The 20,611-nt window shown below is 50.3% G+C and overlaps 1 protein-coding gene across 2 annotated transcripts; it reads left to right on the top strand.

The window, feature by feature from the left end:
• The first annotated feature begins 178 nt into the window (after positions 1-178).
• Positions 179-17,256, top strand: HMGCS2 (3-hydroxy-3-methylglutaryl-CoA synthase 2). 2 transcript variants are annotated; one of them, XM_036452561.2, is made up of 10 exons: positions 179-347; positions 2,664-3,124; positions 5,859-5,984; positions 6,547-6,711; positions 9,018-9,183; positions 10,516-10,686; positions 12,161-12,267; positions 13,142-13,267; positions 15,138-15,249; positions 16,828-17,256. In XM_036452561.2, exons 1-9 carry the CDS (start codon positions 250-252, stop codon positions 15,242-15,244), a joined length of 1,527 nt encoding a protein of 508 aa, XP_036308454.1. In that variant the 5' UTR covers positions 179-249; the 3' UTR covers positions 15,245-15,249; positions 16,828-17,256. The 2 variants fall into 2 exon arrangements, with proteins under 2 accessions (XP_036308454.1, XP_036308455.1); XM_036452562.2 differs by having other exon boundaries at positions 179-353; positions 2,670-3,124.
• Positions 17,257-20,611: the final 3,355 nt, after the last annotated feature.

Raw genomic sequence — 20,611 nt, 5'->3', positions numbered from 1 at the left:
TGCCTCCCCTCCCCTGCCCATGCCCCGCAGCGGGACGACTCCCTGCGTGTGGGAGGGTGTTTTCCTCCGACTCGCTGCCGCGCGAGACCTTTGGCCCAGTGCAGGCAGCCAGCGGAGCCGTGATTCGCAGGGGCGTGACCTCCCGGGGCAGCGGTCTGGGGCTCTATAAAGCCGGACGGGGCACCTCGCCCCGGGACTGGCGGTGAGGAGTGGCTGTGAACTGCTGGCTCTCTGCTCGCACCTCTGAAAATGCAGCGGCTGGTGACGCCCGCCAAGCGGGCCTTGCAACTGACGAGGGTGCTCCAGGGAGCACCTGCCGTGCCTGCCCGCCTTCTCCCCGCCGCGCATCACAGGTGAGTCCGCGGCCCCGGGGGCTGTCCAGCTCGCTCCCGGGGGAGGGAGGGAGGGAGGCAGGCAGAGGGCCCGCCACAAGGAAAAGCTCACAGAGCCCAAGTCAGAGGCTGTGCACAGCCCTAGCCGCGCAAGTTAACCCCTGGGGTCTGAGGTGCCTCATCTCTGAAGGGGCAGCCCCTCCCTGCTGGAGTCCCCGGGTCTCCAACCCTGACACCTGCTGTTTGTGAATGAGGGCGTCTGTCACACCCCAGCACCGGGGCCCACAGCATTCTCTTCCCACCGCACCCACCTGTTGTTATTGTTGTTGTTGTTAACCCTCGCCCAAGAATAGTTTTCCAACTGATTTTTAGAGCGAGAGAGAGAGAGAGAGAGAGAGAGAGAGAGAGAGAGAGAGAGAGAGAGGAACATTGATGATGTGACGGAGACATACTGATTGGTTGCTTCCCGCACACGCCCCAGCCGGGGCCTGGGATGGAGCCTGCAACCACAGTGCGTGCCCTTGACCAGAATCAAACCTGGACCCTCCAGTCTGCAGGTCGACGCTCTGTCGCCTCAGCCAAACCGGTGAGGGCCACCTTTGCCCACAGCCCCTGCCAAGGTCTTCAGGGTCTGTGCCAACGGCAGTGTTAGCAAACCTGGCTGCTCCCAGTCACTGCAGCAAGGTTCAAAGGGACTGAGGGGAGCAGGTGCTTTTCTCTGCCCTCTGCATGAAAGAACAAAAGGAGATGTAAATGTGTGTGCCTGTGCATGCATGTGTGTGCATGTGTGTGTGTGCAGTCTATGTGTGCACAGAAGCACCTATGCTTCTCTCCTTTGTGAACTCGCTCAGTCTGGCCCAAGTCCCCCAGCATGGATAGTAACACAGCGGCAGCCAGTGCCCCCGGACGCCACCCTGCACCCTGGAAATAGCCCCTTCTTTGCTGCCACTTGCTCACTGCATTCTCTGGGTGCTCCGGGAAAGGACTTCGGTCTGGTGCCTCCCCTGGCCTGGCACCCGGGGAGCCTGGGAGGATGGGTATGGGGTGGGGGGCAGGGCACACGCTCTAGCCTTCTTATTTTCTTTTGGACTCTCCACCATCGTCCACACTCTTCCCCATCCCCCTCCCCCCCCACCCCTCCACTCCGCCCCAGCCCCGTGTACAGGTCCAATGTCCCAGCTCAGAACGCTCAGAAAGTCACCTGTTTTGGTGTTTGCCAGGGAGGGACTGACGTGGGCAGGCTTGTTTCAATAAGCAGCGTTTGGCCACCCACCAAGAAGCCAGCCTCGGCCCTCACCCACCTGCCCCCCCTCCTGACGTGCTTGGGCCAAGATCTTGGCATCCTCAGCCACGTTTCCCTTGTTGGTATTTTCACAGCGAATCCCCACTGTCCAGGGCCTGAGCAGCATTACGAATCCTCTCTATGGGGCTCTTCTTTCTATTGTCTATCGCCCCCCACTTCCCCAATCCAACCTGCGTGGCTCTAAGGCAGTCAAGGAGCGTCTCCCGTCTCAGATGCGCTTCGCAGCCTTGAACACCGAGAAACGCATGTGCCCGCCACCTCCTGGTCCCCGCCTGCCTTTTCTCAGGCGTCCTCTCCCTCCGCCCTTCACTCTCCACTCCAAGTATCATTCCCTGTTCAACCACCCCGCCCCCCTGGCCTCTGCCCTTGACCGGGAATCGAACTTGCAACCTCCTGGTGCACAGGACGACGCCCAACCAACTGAGCCACACCAGCCAGGACTGTATTGCTTTGTGTGTGTGTGTGTGGGGGGGGGGGGGGTGTTAATATATTTTATTGATTTTTTTTTTTTTACAGAGAGGAAGGGAGAGGGATAAAGAGAGACATGGATGAGAGAGAATCATCTATTCGCTGCCTCCTGCACGCCCCCCCCCCTCCAATTGGGGATGTGCCCACAACCAAGGTACATGCCCTTGACTAGAATCGAACCCGGGACCCTTCAGCCCGCAGGCTGACGCTCTATCCACTGAGCCAAACTGGTTATGGCTGTATTGTGTGTGTTTTTGGGAAACTGGCTGGGATTTTTTTTTTAATATATTTTATTGATTTTTTACAAAGAGGAAGAGAGAGGGATAGAGAGTTAGAAACATCGATGAGAGAGAATCATTGATCAGCTGCCTCCTGCACACCTTCTACTGGGGATGTGCCCGCAACCAAGGTACATTCCCTTGACCGGAATCGAACCTGGGACCTTTCAGTCCCCAGGCTGACGCTCTATCCACTGAGCCAAACCGGTTACGGCTGTATTGTTTTTTTTGGGGGGGGAAACCGGCTAGAGAGCATCGGTGGGATTTTGATTGTTGTTTGCCCTGCAGGTTTTCCACCTTCCCCGCCGTCCCCTTGGCCAAAACGAATACGTGGCCCAAGGATGTGGGCATCCTGGCCCTGGAGGTGTACTTCCCAGCCCAGTACGTGGACCAGACCGACCTGGAGAAGTTTAACAACGTGGAGGCGGGGCGGTACACGGTGGGCCTGGGCCAGACCCGCATGGGCTTCTGCTCCGTCAAGGAGGACATCAACTCGCTGTGCCTGACGGTGGTGCAGCAGCTGATGGAGCGCACCAAGCTGCCCTGGGACGCCGTGGGCCGGCTGGAGGTGGGCACCGAGACCATCATCGACAAGTCCAAGGCCGTCAAGACTGTGCTCATGGAGCTCTTCCAGGACTCGGGCAACACGGACATCGAGGGCATCGACACCACCAACGCCTGCTACGGGGGCACCGCCTCCCTCTTCAACGCAGCCAACTGGATGGAGTCCAGCTCCTGGGACGGTAGGTGCTGCCAGAGTCTTATGTAAGCGGGGAGCGGCCGCTGGAGGCTGAGCACTCAGGGCTTTTTTTGTTTGTTTGTTTGAAATATGTTTTTATTGATTTCAGACAGGAGTGGAGAGTACAAGAGAGAGAGAAACAAAGGATGAGAGAGTATCATTGATCGCCTGCCTCCTGCATGCTCCACACGTGATCTAGTCTGCAACCTGGGCATGTGCCCAAACTCAGAATCAAACCATGACCTCCTGGTTTACAGGTCAATGCCCAACCATGGAGCCATGCCAGCCAGGCTTCTTGTATTTTTTTATGAAAGTAATTGAAAATTATACTTTAAAAAAATTACACATAGACCTGGCTGGTTTGGCTCAGTGGATAGAGCATCAGCCTCTGGACTGAAGGGTCCCAGGTTTGATTCCGGTCAAGGGCACATGCCTTGGGTTGCAGGCTTGATCCCCATTGGGGGACATGCAAAAGGCAGCCAATTCTCTCTCATCATTGATGTTTCTGTCTCTCTTTCCCTCTCCCTTCCTTTCTGAAATCAATAAAGATATATATATATTTTTTTTTTTAATTACATAGACACAAACAATGTGTAAAGTGATAAAAAAAAAAAAAAAGTTCCCTCTGAAGCCTTATTACCGCTTTCCAGAATTTAACAGTTTCTGTGAATTCTTCCAGGTTTTTTCTATGTCCCTGCAAGTACAGCTTATCTACTCAGTTTTTGTTTTCAACATTATACATATGTCATGTATTATATAACATCTCTATGATGTCCCCATCTCTAAGATGTCCTCGGGACCATTCTATATCAATATAAATAAGGTCGGCTCTGCACTTTTAAAAGCTACGTAACAAGCTATTCATCAAAGTGCCAAACTTTACTGAATTAGCCCATGTTGACAGATATTAGCCCAAGTTTTGTGCAATTATCGATCCTGTTTTCATGAGTGTTGTGCAAGTTTTGCAGGCTTGTGATAATGTGTGGTAAGACCAGATTTCCAGACTTGAAATTGCAGGTTATGCTATGTTGTGTTGGCTTAAGAGATTAATAGAATGTGCCCAACTGCTCTTCAAACTGTCGTACTAAAGTACATTTCTACAATACATATTATTAACTTTTCTAATCTTCGTCAATATTATAAGTAAAATAATAGTGTCATTGATTTGCCTTTTTTCCATTATGAAAACTTAAATTTTTTTTGTATTTATTGGCCCTATTATATTCTTTGTCTTTTTTATGAGACTTTTTACAAAAGAAGAAAATAGTCTTTTGTTGGTTATAAGTATTGTAAATACTTCCCCAGTTTGTCTTTTGAGTTTGTTTCTGATTGAACATGTTAATTTTTACGTGGTCAGATTTACTGATTTTTTTTTTCCTTAATGGCTTCTAAATACAGATAGATGATAGATTGATAAATATATAGATGATATTTACAGTAGATAGATAGAAGATAGATAGATGATAGATAGATATAGAGATAGAGACAATGATATAGAAATAGATATATAAATATTTGGGGGAAATAATTTTTTGTGGGGATCGGAGCTGGCATTGTTATAGTTCTTAAGAGAAGGCTCTCGGGTTTCAGTGCATTTGGGTTGAACCCTCACTGACTCCTCATTGTGCCCTCTGTTAGCGGTGTGGCTCTGGACAATGCTTCAGGCCCCAACTATCCAGCTCTGGAATAAATCTGAGGGGCTTCCTTACGGGGCAGATAGAATGCTAAAATCACTGCCACGTGTCCCCTGAAGCTCAAGTCTGGTGTGCTTTTTGGGATGGGAAAGGGAGCAGTACTATCAGATGAAAGTGGAACAAATAGTAGTCAAGACAACAATTATTCACTGAGTAACAGTCTCACTATATAGAGGCCGTCACTATGATCATCTACACTAAATGTGGTTCCTCAGCATAACCCCCTTTCCCAATGAAAATACTTCCAAGTCGTTCAGAGCACATGGCTTAGGATCCAGATGGAACCGGGCTGGAATATCCAATGCCGTGTTCACTAGGGGTGAGACCTTAGCAGGTTACTTGGTCTCTCTGGAAGGCAGTGCCTTCTTCTGTGCATGTAGATGCTCTTTGCCTCATTGATGGCTTTCAGGGTTCTTTGAGGATGACTGATGTCTAGCTAGTCTTTCCGATGTTAGTTTCCCTTCCTACCCCTTGACTCTCTGTGGGAAGGAATTTCAGCCACAGAGTGCTGAAAGGGACGGGTACCAAGCTCAATGACCTCCAAAAGTGCCAACTAAGCCGAAACCGGTTTGGTTCAGTGGATAGAGCGTCGGCCTGCAGACTGAAAGGCCCCAGGTTCGATTCTGGTCAAGGGCATGTACCTTGGTTACAGGCACATCCCCAGTGGGGGAGGGGGGGTGTAAAAGAGGCAGCTGATCAATGTTTCTAGCTCTTTATCCCTCTCTCTTCCTCTCTGTAAAAAAATCAATACAATATATTAATATATTTTTTTAAAGTACCAATTAATAAATTGCTCATTGAATTCAGGGACAGAATTCTGAATAACTCAGCATTTCACAGCGAGAGCGTCTGGACACTGAGTTTTGACTTTGCATTTCCAATGTGTCACGATGGGCTTCATAGAACGCAAGCCCCCTGGGGCGCGGATTTCTGGTGTTGTCTGCCAGCCTATCCCCAACGCCTAAAATCGTGCTGGCACACGGGAGGCGCTCCGTCCACCGAGCCTTGATGGTGATGACACTCATTTCTGATCTCTCACTACAGGGCGCTATGCAATGGTGGTCTGTGGAGACATCGCGGTGTATCCCAGTGGCAACGCCCGCCCCACAGGGGGCGCCGGAGCTGTGGCCATGCTGATTGGGCCCGACGCCCCCCTGGTGCTTGAGAGAGGTTTGTAGCAACCTGCAGATGCGTGGTACCCACACACGGTGCAGGGCACGGCCGGATGCATAGCTTCTGGCCCCAAACGGGCCTGGCGTGCCTACTAGGCAGGGCCGATGGGTAGATTTGAGGATGCCACTTGCTGTCTAAAGGAGGACTAGGGAGCAGAGGGCAGGGAGAAAGGGATGAGAGGGACCAGGAGGGTTTCATCTTTTGCACCATCACACGTGACGCATGCAATGAATGGTGGTGATGCTGTTAATAAAGGGCGTAAGCTGGCCATTGAAGATGAAAGATGATTATTGGGTGGAAAGTAAGACTTTCCTTTGAGACTTTTGGCATCTACTCCGGGTTCTGTTAAGCCCATATAGGCTTGGGAAGGGAAACGTGAATCTCACTTATGTAAGAGCAACAGAATATTCTACTGCTTTGAACACTTGAGGGATGTTGAGTGGGCCTGAGCGTGGGCCTGAGACACATGGAGACCAGGAGGCTGTGGGAGTTCTCCATCCTCTCTGCTCCCTGCGGGCTGCTCTGTGCGGTCACTGAGTCCCGGTGTGTGTCCTGCCAGGGCTTCGGGGAACACACATGGAGAACGTGTATGATTTCTACAAACCAGATGGGGCTTCGGAATACCCACTGGTGGACGGGAAGCTCTCCATCCAGTGCTACATTCGGGCCTTGGACCGGTGCTACACCGTCTACCGGCAGAAAATCCAGAACCAGTGGAAACAAGGTATGGGGCTCCCAGGGCAGAAAGGGGTGGGGAGGGCTCTCTGCACACGGGGCCAGGAGTTTGTCCTAAACGCTTTGGACAAGGCCTCGGCTCTTCTCGGAAAATGATCTCAAGAGGATTTGCTCGCCTGGCTGTGGTCACAGCTTGATTCCTGTTCGATTCCAGGTTTCTCGCTTGATCCCCAGAGGAGGCCTGGAGGAGGCAGCCAATTAGTGATTCTCTCTCATCATTGATGTTTCTTTTTTTCTTTCTTTTTTTTTTTTATATATATATTTTATTGATTTTTTGCAAAGAAGAAGGGAGGGGGATAGAGAGTTAGAAACATCAATGAGAGAAACATCCATCAGCTGCCTCCTGCACACCCTCTACTGGGGATGTGCCTGCAACCAAAGTACATATGACCTTGACTGGAATTGAACCTGGGACCCTTCACTCCACAGGCCGACGTTCTATCCACTGAGCCAAGCCAGTTAGGGCATCACTGACGTTTCTATCTCTCTCTCCCTCTCCCGCTCTGAAATCAATCTTAAAAAAAAAATTTTTAAGAGAATTATTTCATGTCCTCCTCTTCTTACACTTTCCCTGGGACCATGCTAAAGTCCAATGGGAAATCATTCAAATTCAAGTATGAAATTGCCTCTCACTTGAGCTAAGTAAGCAATTAGGCCGAAACCACCAGTATGAAACCAGCAGGTGTCAGCCACCTGGGAGGGCCTGTGATGAGTCTGAGTAACCACATCCTGCCAGGCCAGCACGTGTTGCTGCTGAAGTCAGGAGTAATCGGACTCTTGGCTGGTCGCTTGCCACCTTTTGAAGCCTGCTTGGTGTTGGAAAATCTTGCCTGTCTCTTCAGTATACTGTCACCAGGGATTTTCCCAGGATGGTACTGTTAGAAGTTGACTTTATTTTCACCTTCAGTTTCTAGATGATCCTCTAAAAAATATACATACTACTTTCAAAGTCAGAAAAGAAACAAATTTTATTTTAGAAGTAATGAGAAAACTACTTTTATTTTTATTTTTATTTTTGTTAATCCTCATCTGAGGATATTTTTTCCATTAATTTTTTAGAGGGAATGAAAGGAAGAAGGGAGAAGGAGAGGAAGAGAGAGAGAGAGACACTGATGTGAGAGATACCTCGATTTGGTTGCCTCCCACACACACTCCGACCAGCCCTGGAACAAACCTACAACTCCGGCACATGCCTTTGACTGGGAATGGAACCCACAACCCTGTGAGGACCGATGCTCTATCACTGAGCCACACCGGCCAGGGCAAGAGAAACCTACTTTTAAAAAATAAAAAGGGCCGAAACCGGTTTGGCTCAGTGGTGGAGCATCGGTCTGCGGGCTGAAAGGTCCCAGGTTCGATTCCGGTTAAGGGCATGTATAGCAGTTGTGGGCACATCCCCGGTAAGGGGTGTGCAAGAGGCAGCTGGTCGATGTTACTCTCTCATCGACGTTTCTAGCTCTCTATCTCTCTCCTTTCCTCTCTGTAAGAAATCAATAAAATATATATTTTTTAAAATAAAATAAAATAACAAGGGTTCCTACCTATTTAGCCATGCCCAGATGGGCACCTGCAAATGGCAGGTTTCAGTGAGGGAAAAGGCAGTGCTGAAGCATCAGAGCATAGATGCTGTCGGGGTGGCCTCAGCAGCCACTTCTTGCCCCTCCCCCTGCAGTGGGTGAAGTGCCAGCTGCCCAGCTGCTCCCCACGGGTGAGGAGTCACCCTTGACCTCCGCCTCTGCCCATCCACTGCACGCCGCTATTCGCTCATTGCTCCCACCTCCTCTCAGCTCTGTGGCATTCTAATTTTACTCCAGAGTCCCACATGGAATCTGAACATGCTGCCCGGGAGTGGGCACTGATTTGGGCAGAGGGTGCACTGCCCTTCTCTTCAAAGTCACAGGAACTGTCTGAAGTGTAGAGTGAGAGACATCGGGCCAGGAATCCAGAGCCAACCGTTTCTGAGCTGGGACCGTGGCCACATAACTTAGTATTTTGTAGGCACCGTTTCCTCCTCTGGACAAGAGAGAAAACTGTAGGACACAAGGCCGATGGGGAGGAATACGCTCTCACACAGGTTGGCCATAGCAGACAGGAGGGAACTAGTGGTTTCTTTCCCTCCTTCCTGTGTAAGAAGGGTGTTTGGTTCAGTGCTTGCAAAGGGAAGGAGCAAACCTCAGGAGTGTTTGCTGGAGGCGGGGCCCGGCATCCCTGGGCACAGGGAGGTATTGGGGCAAAGGTCCGAGTGGCTTATCTATCCGGCGTGTCACCTCCTTGTGTTCACACTTCCTCTCCCAGCTGGCAACGACCGAACCTTCACTCTGGATGACTTACAGTTCATGATCTTCCACTCGCCCTTCTGCAAGTTGGTCCAGAAGTCGCTGGCTCGCCTGGTGTACAATGACTTCCTGTCGGCCAGCAGCGGCGCGCAGAGCAGCCACTACAAGGGCCTGGAGGCCTTCAGGTGAGTCTCTCTGTGGGGAGCCGAGAGGGCCGGGAGGGGTGAGGAAGGAGGGGGATTCCTCCCTTGAGCCTTGAGTCTGGACCACCAGCCACTCCCGTGGGGAAAAAGGACAGTCTTCCAACAATAGAAAGAACACCAAGTCTGACATGGGCGAATGGGTTATTGTCCACATGGGATCCTCACCTTTATCGCAGGAGCACAGGGAGTTTGCCAGCTACTTGGGTCATCCTATCTAATAAAAGGGCGATATGCAAATAATTAACCGTCACTCCGTCACAAATATGGTGGCGCCCATAGCCATAAGATGGCAGTGCCCAGTCCTCTCAGCCAACAAGAGTCACGCAGTCCTTGGGGGAGCAGGGGGTGGTCACTGAGAGTGGGCAGTGTGAGTGGCCTGGTGGAATGCTTACTTCGTCACCATGGCAACAAGGCAAGCGTTCTACCCTGGCCGAGGATGTGCTCTGGGCCACGGAGAGCCTCTGGGCAGCAGGCGCAGAGCGGCCAGGCCCCACAGAGAGCTACTGGTGCACAGATTCATGCGCAGGGCTACTAGTAGGACTATAAGAAGCTTCAGAGAATAAGACAAAGGGGAAAGAGGGCGTGGCTGTATCATTCAGTCAGTAAGCATTCGATGAACGTCAGCTGTGTGCCAGGCATCTTACTAAGCTCTAGGGACACAGAAGCAAGTGTGACTCCATGCTCTCTGCCTAGAGCACATGTGTCAAACACAAGGCCCTCGGGCCAAATCCGTCCCGCCAGGCCTTGCAATGTGGCCCGCACCTCGCTGTCATCACTGCACTCCACTGCGTTTCCATCACAATGACAGTTTATGACTGTTCAGTAAACCATTCGGCCCGCGATTTAGGCTGGATTTTAGATTTTGGCCCCTTCTCTGATTGAGTTCGACACCCCTAGCCTAGAGGCTCTCACAATTTGTATGGACAGAAACACCTAGAAACAATCCCAGTTCAGGACAGCACCTCAGCCAGTGTCCACTCTCATTCTCACTCACCGTGGACTCCATCAGTGTCTTGCTTGCTGCCTCAATTTCCCCATCTACAAAATTAAGATAGTCCAGCTCACCCTCTTAGAGGTCAATAAGGCAGGAAGAATGCCATTTATTCATGCATGGCTCCAAGATATTTAGGAAAATCACGAATCTTCAATTCAGAGAGAACCCACTAGGAAGAGAACGTTCCCTTTCGTCTCGGTCACTGTTCAGGTGCTGTCATGTGCCAGCAATATCTGCCCCTATGGCCAACCACTACTCCTCCGCCACTAACAATGCATTCAGGCTCTCTCACCTGGCCTGTCCCTCTGGCTGCCTCACAGGGGGCTCAAGCCGGAAGACACCTACACCAACAAGGACCTGGACAAAGCTCTCCTGAAGGCCTCTCTGGACACGTTCAACAAGAAAACCAAGGCTTCTCTTCACCTCTCTACGCACAATGGGAACACGTACACCTCCTCCCTGTACGGGTGCCTGGCCTCCCTCCTGGCCCAGTGAGTACTGCATCCGCCGCCTCCCAGCCCGCCCAGGGCCTCAGGGTCAACCACGCCCGGGTCCTCTGTGGTTCAGAATTTTTTTAAGAAGGAAGGAAGAGCCCTTAATCAGTTTGGCTCAGTGGATGGAGCGTCGGCCTGCGGACTCAAGTGTCCCGGGTTCGATTCCGGACAGGGGCACGTGCCTTGGTTGCAGGCACATCCCCAGTGGGGGGTGTGCAGGGGGCAGCTGATCGATGTTTCTCTCTCATCGATGTTTATAGCTCTCTATCCCTCTCCCTTCCTCTCTGTAAAAAATTAATAAACTATTTTTTTAAAAAAAATAAGAAGGAAGGAAGGAAGAAAGGAAGGCAGGGAGGGAGAGAGGGAGGGATGGAGGGAGGTGGAAATAAACTTATTTTAAAGGTGTGTATAGGAGGTTTATTATCAGTATTAAACAGTCATCCCCAAAGTGAAGTTCACGTATTATGTCAAGGTGCAAGAGCGACTCTATGCAGCAAGAAATTAGAGGAATTTTTCTCCTCCACTTAAAATCTCTATATTTAGTAAAGATTCCTGGTTAAGAGTGTCTGGTTTTAGAGTCCACAACCTAGGTTCAAGTCTCTTTACCACTTATTAACTTTGACTGTGGGAAAAGATTTGACCTCTGTGTGTCTCCCTTTCCCCACCTATGAAATATGTGCAACAACAATATGTACTGTCTTGGGTTTTGATGAATGTTAAATGTCAAAAGCAATTAGAACTCTCATAATGCTCAGCAGATGCTCAAATGTTATTTCTATTGACATTCTATGTTGTGAGGTTAAGAAGGAAATACAGGTACTATATATATAGTAAGTCCATGCATATAATCTAGGAGATGCATGTATATAAATTTGGCGAAATTGGTGTGGCTCAGTGGTTGAATATCAACCCATGAACCAAGAGATCACTGGTTCCATTCCCAGTCAGGGCGCATGCAGGTTGCTGGCTCGATCCCCAGCAGGGGGCATGCAGGAAGCACCTGATCGGTGATGTTTCTCTCTCATCGCTGGTTAGCTCTCTATCCTTCTCCCTTCCTCTCTCCCTAAAAATCAACAAAAACGTATTTTAAGATAAATAAACTTGGTGAAATTATTGCTAGTGAGGGGACGAGAGCATTACCAGCCAGTGGGGAAGCCTGCTGGTGAGGGCAGCAGTCTGGTCTCCACTCAGAGATGCTTTCAGAGTTCACTGAACTCACCGTGTCTTCTGACACCCCGAAATTCCATTATACGCCCTGTGCCTTCTGCCCCTGGGATTTTAGCTGCTTCCTTCCTGGCATAGTTTTCTCCTTCTGGGCCCATCCCCGGAGTCCAAACGCCCCCCTTTGGGTAAGCGCTGGGAACCCATTCCCAGGGAGCAAGAGGTGAACCAGATCCTTAGGGTGGCCGTGCGTGAGGAGCACAGCATACAATGCTGTGTGTTTTCTGGGTTTTGGTTTCTCTCCCTGCAGTCACTCTGCCCAGGACCTGGCCGGCTCCCGGATCGGCGCCTTCTCCTACGGCTCAGGCTTGGCAGCAAGTTTCTTTTCATTCCGCGCCTCCCAGGATGCGTCTCCAGGTGAGTCTGACTCTCTACCAGGAAGAGTCATCTGGTAAAAGAAACAGTGTCCTACCTCACCGCCAAGGAGGCTCCCTCCCTCCCCGAATAATGTGAGTAAGAACAAAGGAGCTGAAACCGGTTTGGCTCAGTGGATAGAGCGTCGGCCTGCGGACCGAAAGGTCCCAGGTTCGATTCCTGTCAAGGGCATGTACTTAGCTGTGGACACATCCTCAGTAGGGGGTGTGCAGGAGGCAGCTGATCGATGTTTCTAACTCTCTATCCCTCTCCCTCTCTGTAAAAAATCAATAAAAATATATATATTTTTAAAAAGATATATTAAAAAAATAAATAAAAAAAAGAAGAAGAAGAAGAAGAAGAAGAATAAAGGAAATTCCTAAAGGGATTTAAGACTCGGAGCAAGTTGGTCTAATCTGTGTATATAAAACACTGCCCCGGAACACAGGTAGTTATGAGGAACCCAGGCAAGCTGGTCCAGCAAAGAGTCCAGGTGAGAGCCATGATGGCTTGGTCGCTGCTGGTTAAAGAGAAGTGGGCGGGTTTGAGATGCCCAGGAAGCAGCTGTTGCTTGTTTTATGACGAACGCAGTGAAAGTCTCGCTCTCGGCCTTTTGGCTAAGGTCAAGTGTGGTAAACGCTGCGTGAGCTACACCGTGACCAGATGAGTGTGTCAGTCCCTGTGTTCTGCCAGCATCACGTTTGCTGGCCTTGATCGTTTCCTGGCATCCCAAGCCGATCACAAAGCACTGTTCCCTCTGCCCCTCCCCCCCCCCAGGCCGAAGCTCCCACCGGCCCCTACTCTTCACTGCGCTGGTGGCTGGGAGCAGTGACAAGGACAATGACGCCGGTTTGTCAGTCTTGCCTTTGCTTCCCAGGCTCCCCGCTGGAACAGCTGGTTTCCAGCCTGTCAGACCTGCCAGAACGCCTGGACTCCCGGAAGCGCATGTCTCCTGAGGAGTTCACGAAAATAATGGAACAGAGAGAACAATTCTTCCACAAGGGTAAGACAAGAGCAGGGACACAGTCTCTCTGTTGGGCTCTCCCCCTTACTCCCACCGACCCCCACCTTCCCTGAGGTGTGTTGGACATTGAAATTGGGACTCAAACGTTTTTTGTTATTATATGTTTATTTCTAGTCTGAAGTTGCAAGATTTTTTAAAGAAAAGAAATGGGGGGGGGGGGCGGTAATAGTTATAAAGAACCATTGAACAGACTGTCAAACTACAGCGGGAAGGCAAGGGAGGTTGGAGGGGGGATAGGTGAAGGCATATGTGGGGGTTAGGGGAGGTTGGGGGAAGGTCAAGGGGAGAAAAAAGGAGACATATGTACTACTATTTATAATGCTTCAAACAATAAAAAATAATAATTAAATTTTTTTTTAAAAAGAAAAGAGCAGGGAGGAGGAGAAGGCAATTTCTCTCAGAGTCTAGGCCTGGAGCTGAGAGCCGGGGATTCACCAGGAGTTTAGCATATAGGGGGCCAAGGGGAAGACGCCTCTGAGATATGTCCAGGAGAAGATCTATTAGGGCCAATGGGCAAGAATGGGGTGCGGAAGCAAAAGACAGAGCTGGGAAGAGGTAACCGGCAGCATGTGGCTTCTCGGTATAGGATGTGGCTAACCACCAAAACGGGGTACAGAGCGGTGTAGCCCCATGCAACCCAGATGTATGGTCTTTGAAAATACCATCTATGCAACAGTTGAAAGAATCCAGGCTTTGGAGCTTGATATTCAAATTAAACTGATCTGTGCACCAGCTCTTTGTCTTTGGGGAAACGATTGAACTTTTCTCAGTTGTCTCATTTCTAAAATCATGCCAGCTCTGCCCAGCCAGTGTGGCTCAGTGGTTGAGTGTCAAGTCATGAACCAGGAGGCCATGGTTTGATTCCCGGTCAGGGCACATGCCCAGGTTGGGGGCTTGATGCCCAGTGGGGGAGCATACAGGAAGAAGCTGATTGATGATTCTCTCTCATCATTGGTGTTTCTCTCATTCCCTCTCCCTTCCTCTCTCTGAAGTCAATAAAAACGTAAAATAAGATCACACCAATTTTGAAAAATTGCCAAATTAAATAAATGAGTGCATTAAAATAAGTTTTAAGCAAACTTGACTGTCTCCACCCAACTGCCCTCTTTCCCTATCAAAAACCTAAAAACACAATACTGCCCCACAAAGCAGCAAAAGAAAAGTAAACCAAAGCTAGAGGTTTGACTGGAGAGACTAAACGGTGATGTTAAAACCACAATCACTGTATTTTCTGAAGCAAATCTTGAGATATTATACATGGTTTGTACGGTGGTCTGAAAAGGGGACAGAACCTATGGATTTGGGATGTTTCAGAAAACCTAGGTGGAGCAGCCACAATCTTATGTGGAACAGGGGACATAATAGAGCAGAGGAAAAATAAATAAATAAATAAAAATGGGACCTCTGAGATGAGCATTCATGGACAAAACTCTGAAATCCTGTCATAAGTCCAGGCCAGAAAGCTTAGGGCGCAGGAGGAAGTGTCTAGCAGGAAACGGGAAGCTCTGAGGTGCACCTCAGCTGAGTCCCATTGACCCAAAAGGCACATAATAACCGCGTCAATGGAGGAAGGCCGTGCTTACTGAAGGAGAAGGTCATACTCCTGTAATAAAAAGTCTACTAGCCCGGCCTTACAGACCAGATCCTATAGGCTAGATCCTATGGACTGGACCTTGGACCAGCTCTGCTTCTGGTCCTCCCGCTGGCCCAGTGCTCTGCTGGGCATAGAGGTGACCTCGAGGCCTCTTGCACCACAGCCAGGAGAGCTGCAGGCGTCCCTGTTACCATCTTCTCTCCCCCAGTCGCCGATAGCTCGCTTTGAGTCCTGCCTCTTCTCCTTCTTCCGCAGTGAATTTCTCGCCCCCTGCGGACACAACCAGCCTGTTCCCAGGCACGTGGTACCTGGAGAGGGTGGATGAGCTGTATCGCAGGAAGTACGCCCGGTGTCCGGTCTGAGGGTGGTGAGTGCCATGCGGCGGGGCGGGGGCAGGAAGGGTTTCCTCGGGGGAAACAGATGCAGATCTGATGGCATAAGGAGGCCCAGGAGGGTTTGTAGCTCCCAAAATGGTCAGAGGTGGCGAGTTTGCACCGGGAAGACCAAGAAAAACACGTAGGACTCTTTGCCCTGGAAAGCCCAGAGCTGGTGGGAGGGAGGCATGTTCGTAAACCTCAATGTAAACAAGAGAGTCAGCATGTTTATCTGATCTGCGTGTGCCAGGAAGCTCCCTAGAAGCTCGATGAAACAGAGTTAGCGCCCTTACAGGGAAGCAGGCTCTGACCTTGAACCTATGGGGATCATTATTCCAAAGGGGCGAGATCAGCCCTAGCCGGTTTGGCTCAGTGGATAGAGCGTCGGCCTGCAGACTGAGGGGTCCTGGGTTCGATTTCATGCAGGCTGGATCTCCAGAAGGGGGCATGCAGGAGGCGGCCAATCAATAATTCTCATCATTGATGTTTCTATCTCTCCCTCTCCCTTCCTCTCTGAAATCAATAAAAATATATTTTTTTAAAAACAACAACAAATGGGCGAGATCAGTCAGGAAAATGAATAGCTTCAGCTGAAACCGGTTTGGCTCAGTGGTAGAGCGTCAGTCTGTGGACTGAGGGGTCCCGAGTTCGATTCCGGTCGGGGGCATGTGCCTTGGTTGCAGGCACATCCCCGGTGGGGGGTGTGCGGGAGGCAGCTGGTCGATGTTTCTCTCTCATCGACGTTTCTAGCTCTCTATCTCTCTCCCTTCCTCTCTGTAAAAAATCAATAAAATATATTTTTTTTTAAAAGAAAGAAAAAAGAAAAGAAAAAGAAAATGAATAGTTTCAAAAAAGACACACACCAGTGTGGTAGGGTCAGATTCACAAAGAATAGGATCTTAAGGAGAGAAGAGTTTAATGGAAGTGGAGAAATTGGAGAAGTCTTTTTTTTTATTATTATTGATTTATTACAGAGAGGAAGAGAGAGGGATAGTTAGAAACACTGATGAGAGAGAATCATCAATCAGCTGCCTCTTGTACATCCCCACTAGGGATGACCGGAATCGTACCTGGGACCTTTCAGTCCTCAGGCTGACACTCTATCCACTGAGCCAAACCAGTTTTGGTTGGGAGAAATCTGTAAGCTACTTTTTTTTTTTAAATACATATATTTTATTGATTTTGTACAGAGAGGAAGGGAGAGAGAGAGAGAGTTAGAAACATTGATAAGAGAGAGTCATCAATCAGCTGCCTCTTGCACACCCCCTACTGGGGATATGCCTGCAACCAAGGCACATGCCCTTGACCGGAATCGAACCGGGACCCTTCAGTCCCCAAGCTGACGCTCTACCCATGGAGCCAAACCGGTTTCGGCTGTAAGCTACTTTTGTTGTTATTAATCCTGACCTGCGGATATGTTTCCATTGATATTTTGAGAGAGTGGGAGGAAGGGGGAGAGAGAGTGAGCCCGTGTGCACGGCCCTGCCTCGGGCCAGAAGCAGGCACGGAGGGGGTCCCCGGGATGAGACTCGATATTCATCGGCCTTGTGTCGCTTCTTTACATCCTACAGCTCCATGGAGTGGGCCCCGGGACAAACACACGAAGCACAGCTTTTGCCCACGAATCACGTAAAAGCAACCAACCAACCACCCACTCTTAGCTGGTAACTAGAATGGATTGCACACGCTGTCTCCGTCGGGGCCTCTGGGGTCCCTCAGCCTTCTCCTGCGGCAGCACGGCCAGGCTGTGCGCTGGGGGCCAGGGCCCTCTGAGGGAGAGCGATGGAGGAGGCCTGGCCGGACCTCCTGCAAGGTGGCAGATCCTCATCTCCAGATCCAGATGGCTTGTCTGTTGTCGGTGATAGCCCCGTTTTTATTATTATTACCTTCCTGTGCTGTCATGTCTTTGTTCTTTCTTTGGGTTTTCTGTGAATTTCTCAATTTTATACCTGGTGCTCAGCTAATATAGCACCATTAAAAAGATAAAGACATGGCCGAAACTGGTTTGGCTCAGTGGATAGAGCGTTGGATTGCCGACTGAAAGGTCCCAGGTTCGATTCCGGTCAAGGGCATGTACCTTGGTTGCGGGCACATCCCCAGTAGGGGGGTGTGCAGGAGGCAACTGATAGATGATTCTCTTTTATCGGTGTTTCTAACTTTCTATCCCTCTCTCTTCCTCTCTGTAAAAAAATCAATAAAGTATATATAAAAAAAAAAAAAAGATAGAGACAGGGGCAGGAGAAGGGGGAAGAGTGAAAGGGGAAGAAGGTGGTAAGGGTGGATGGTGTGGTGCTGGATAATAACTAGACTTGGGGGGGTGATGACTTTTCAGTGTATACAGTTGTCGAATTCCAATGCTGAGCACCTGAAGTGTGTATAATCACGTGATAAAGGTTAAAGGCAAGAGAGGCAACCAGGCCCCAAAAGTCACAAGCAAGCCAATACTCGAATACTCGAGCCCTGGCTCAGGGGTTGGAGCACCGGCCCGAGCCCTGAAAGGTCACTGGTTCGACTCCCAGTCAAGGCCACGTACCTTGGTTGCAGGTTGGATCCCCAGCTCAGTCCCATGACTGCAGGAGGCAACCAATCTATTCCCTCCCTCCCTCTCTCTCTCTCTCTCTCTCTCTCTCTCTCTCTCTCTCTCTCTCTCTCTCTCTCTCTTTCTCCCTCCCTCCTTACTCCCTCCCTCCCCTTCCACTCTCTATCTAAAAATCCATGGGAAAACTATCCATGGGTGAGGATTAACAACAACATTACATTAAATACTCAAAACAGAAAAGGAGGGAGGATTCTCCTGTTTCCTGGAGAGAAGCCTGCCGAGCCTCCTGGCTCCTGCCCTGTCCCTGTCCCGGCACCTGCCCCCAGCAGTGAACTGCCGAGCACAGTCTCCCCTCCTTCCTTTCCTCGGGGAGGTACAGGGAGACAGGGCAGGGCCGCACACAGCTTCCTCCCCTGACCCTGAGAAGGCACAGCCCTCTCCTGGCCACGTGCAAGTCCCAGCCTGGAGGGCAGAGCCTCCCAGCACAGTGACAGCCAACAGCTGGACTTGTCGGCGTGAACCTGTAGTCCGAACACGCAGCCCCACGTGCCTGAGTGATTTAGGCTGCAGGTAAACAAAGCTTGACCAGCTGCATGTAGTTGAGTAGGATGGAAACCCAGGAGAATGCTATAAACACCTTGACCACGCCCCTACTTTGCCTCGTGGCATCGGCTATAAAATAAAGACACGGCGTGTAGTCCGTGGCGCTGTCCCTCCATCAGAGAAGCAGCATCCCACCTAGACCGACTTTCATTCTCTTGCCTGTCTTCTCCAAGCCTTTCAGCCGCCCCTCCCAGGGTCACCCTGGGCCAGAGGTGTGTGTGTGTGTGGGGTGGGGGGATGGAAATAGGTTACATCTTGGTTCCTCCACCAAAAAAACCACCTTGGAAACCTAGCAGGAAACTTCCCCCCGGGGAGGACTGCTTGTCCCCCTGGGTGAGGGGATCGCTTTTTCCAGGATCCTCTTGTAAAACAGCAACAGCTCAGGGGGGTGGGGGCTGAGCTGAGGCCAGACTGGGGGGTGGGCACCACCGTGCTGCCATTCATTTCCTTTTGAAAAGTTACTTCTAAAAGCCACCCCAATGAGAGTGTTTCCTCCATGGGTGGGGAGCAGGCTGGCAGGGTTGGGGGTTGCTAGGACTAAGGGGGCACTAGGCATGTGAGAAGATATTGAGCTCTTTGCCCAAGGCTGTCCATTTCCCAAGAGGCACCAGAAAATCCGAAATAAACCCCAGTTTGAGCCGCTAATCCAGCATCAGCTGACTCCCTCCCAGGTGTGGGTGCTCAACTTCGACTCTTTCACCAGCTGTGGCTGCCCCTTAGCAGACCCTTCTGACCCGCTGCTCCTGCTCCCTCCGCAAGCTGGGGGGGGGGGGGGGGGGGGGGGGCTCCAGTCTGGCTGGCATCCCTGGCCGCCAATAGATGCCTTTCCTGAGATCTCCCAAGCAGGGTCTTCCGTGCAAGACCGAGGCCTGCTGTCAACTCAAAGGCACAGGAATAAAAAAAGGAGAAAAGCAGCCGAAACCGGTTTAACTAGGTAGATAGAGACTGTGGACTGAAAGGTCCCAGGTTCGATTCCGGTCAAGGGCATGTACCTTGGTTGCGGGCACATCCCCAGTAGGGGGTGTGCAAGAGGCAGCTGATGAATGGTTCTCTCATCAATGTTTCTAACTCTATCCCTCTCCCTTCCTCTCTGAAAAAAATAAATAAAAATAAAAATATATTTTAAAAAAGAAAAACAAAAAACAAGGTTCGCCACCTGCCTCAGGTACTCCCATAAGCTCTGTGCGCAAAGTCAGAGCTGCTCAGTGAAGCCTGCTGTCCCGGCCCAGCCCCAGCCCTTGCAGGGCGAGGACAGACCAGCTCTGAGCTCCCTGCAGATGCCAGCACAGCGGTTAGCTGGTGGCAGTCCTGCCAGCCTTTAGCTCAACCACAGCACGGAGGAGGCCCAAGGGATGGGTTCGCGCCTGTCCGTGCCAATCAGATGCCCTGTGCCAGGCTTTCACCACAGGCAGCCGTCTCAAAACCAGAAGCTACCGGGCACAGGGCAGAGGCAGCATCTCCTAACGGGAGAACCCTCCCAAGCGGAGGAACGTAGGATCAGGGAGGGAGTGCCGTCGCCATGTTTCCTAAAGTCATCTTTTTTTTTTTTTAATCAAGTAATATACCGTTTCCCCGAAAATAAGACAGTGTCTTATATTAATTTTTTGCTCCCAAAGATGCGCTAGGTCTTATTTTCAGGGGATGTCTTATTTTTCCATGAAGAATACGGTACACATTTATTGTTAAATGAAAACAAAGGAAATTCATTACCTGTATACGGTAGTGCGGTAGTTATCAACACAAACCAGACAAACTGTGAATCCTACACTATCAAGAATTTACTCATTTATTCAATGACAATCATGTCATCATCTTCTGGAACATCATCATAACAATCCAATTCCTGAATTTCCTGGTGAATTCCTTGTGACTCCCATTTCTTTCAGAATCAGTGAACCAAATCTCTCATGTTTAGCAATAGCATTCTGAGACAGAGCCTAGGGGGGGGCCTTATTTTCGGGGGATGCCTTTTATTTCACTCAGAAGGAAACCTGTAAATAGGTCTTATTTTCGGAGGATGTCTTATTTTCGGGGGGGGAAACAGTACTATGCAATCCACCTGGAGCTGGCTTTGTAAACTCTCCCAATAGCCTCATGCCTGGTCTCACACAGTCCGCCCCTGACGAAACCCTCCCGACACCTCCGAGAAACCGTCCCAGCTGAACCCTTCCTCCCCTGGACTCCACGGAACTCGTGCACCTGCTGCGGCACCT

This window comes from Pipistrellus kuhlii, unplaced genomic scaffold (assembly GCF_014108245.1).
Source record: "Pipistrellus kuhlii isolate mPipKuh1 unplaced genomic scaffold, mPipKuh1.p scaffold_m20_p_24, whole genome shotgun sequence".
Taxonomy (NCBI): Eukaryota; Metazoa; Chordata; class Mammalia; order Chiroptera; family Vespertilionidae; genus Pipistrellus; species Pipistrellus kuhlii.
Note: the sequence above shows the minus strand (reverse complement) of the source record. Positions and strands in the feature narration are given on the sequence as shown.

What these genes read in the sequence shown, in the direction of transcription:
- HMGCS2 (XM_036452561.2), top strand. Translation starts at nt 250, where the DNA reads ATGCAGCGGCTGGTGACGCCCGCCAAGCGGGCCTTGCAACTGACGAGG. An exon ending in GGAGTCCAGCTCCTGGGACG is followed by an intron (nt 3,125 to 5,858) that starts GTAGGTGCTGCC and finishes CTCTCACTACAG; the next exon opens with GGCGCTATGCAATGGTGGTC. An exon ending in CCCCCTGGTGCTTGAGAGAG is followed by an intron (nt 5,985 to 6,546) that starts GTTTGTAGCAAC and finishes GTGTCCTGCCAG; the next exon opens with GGCTTCGGGGAACACACATG.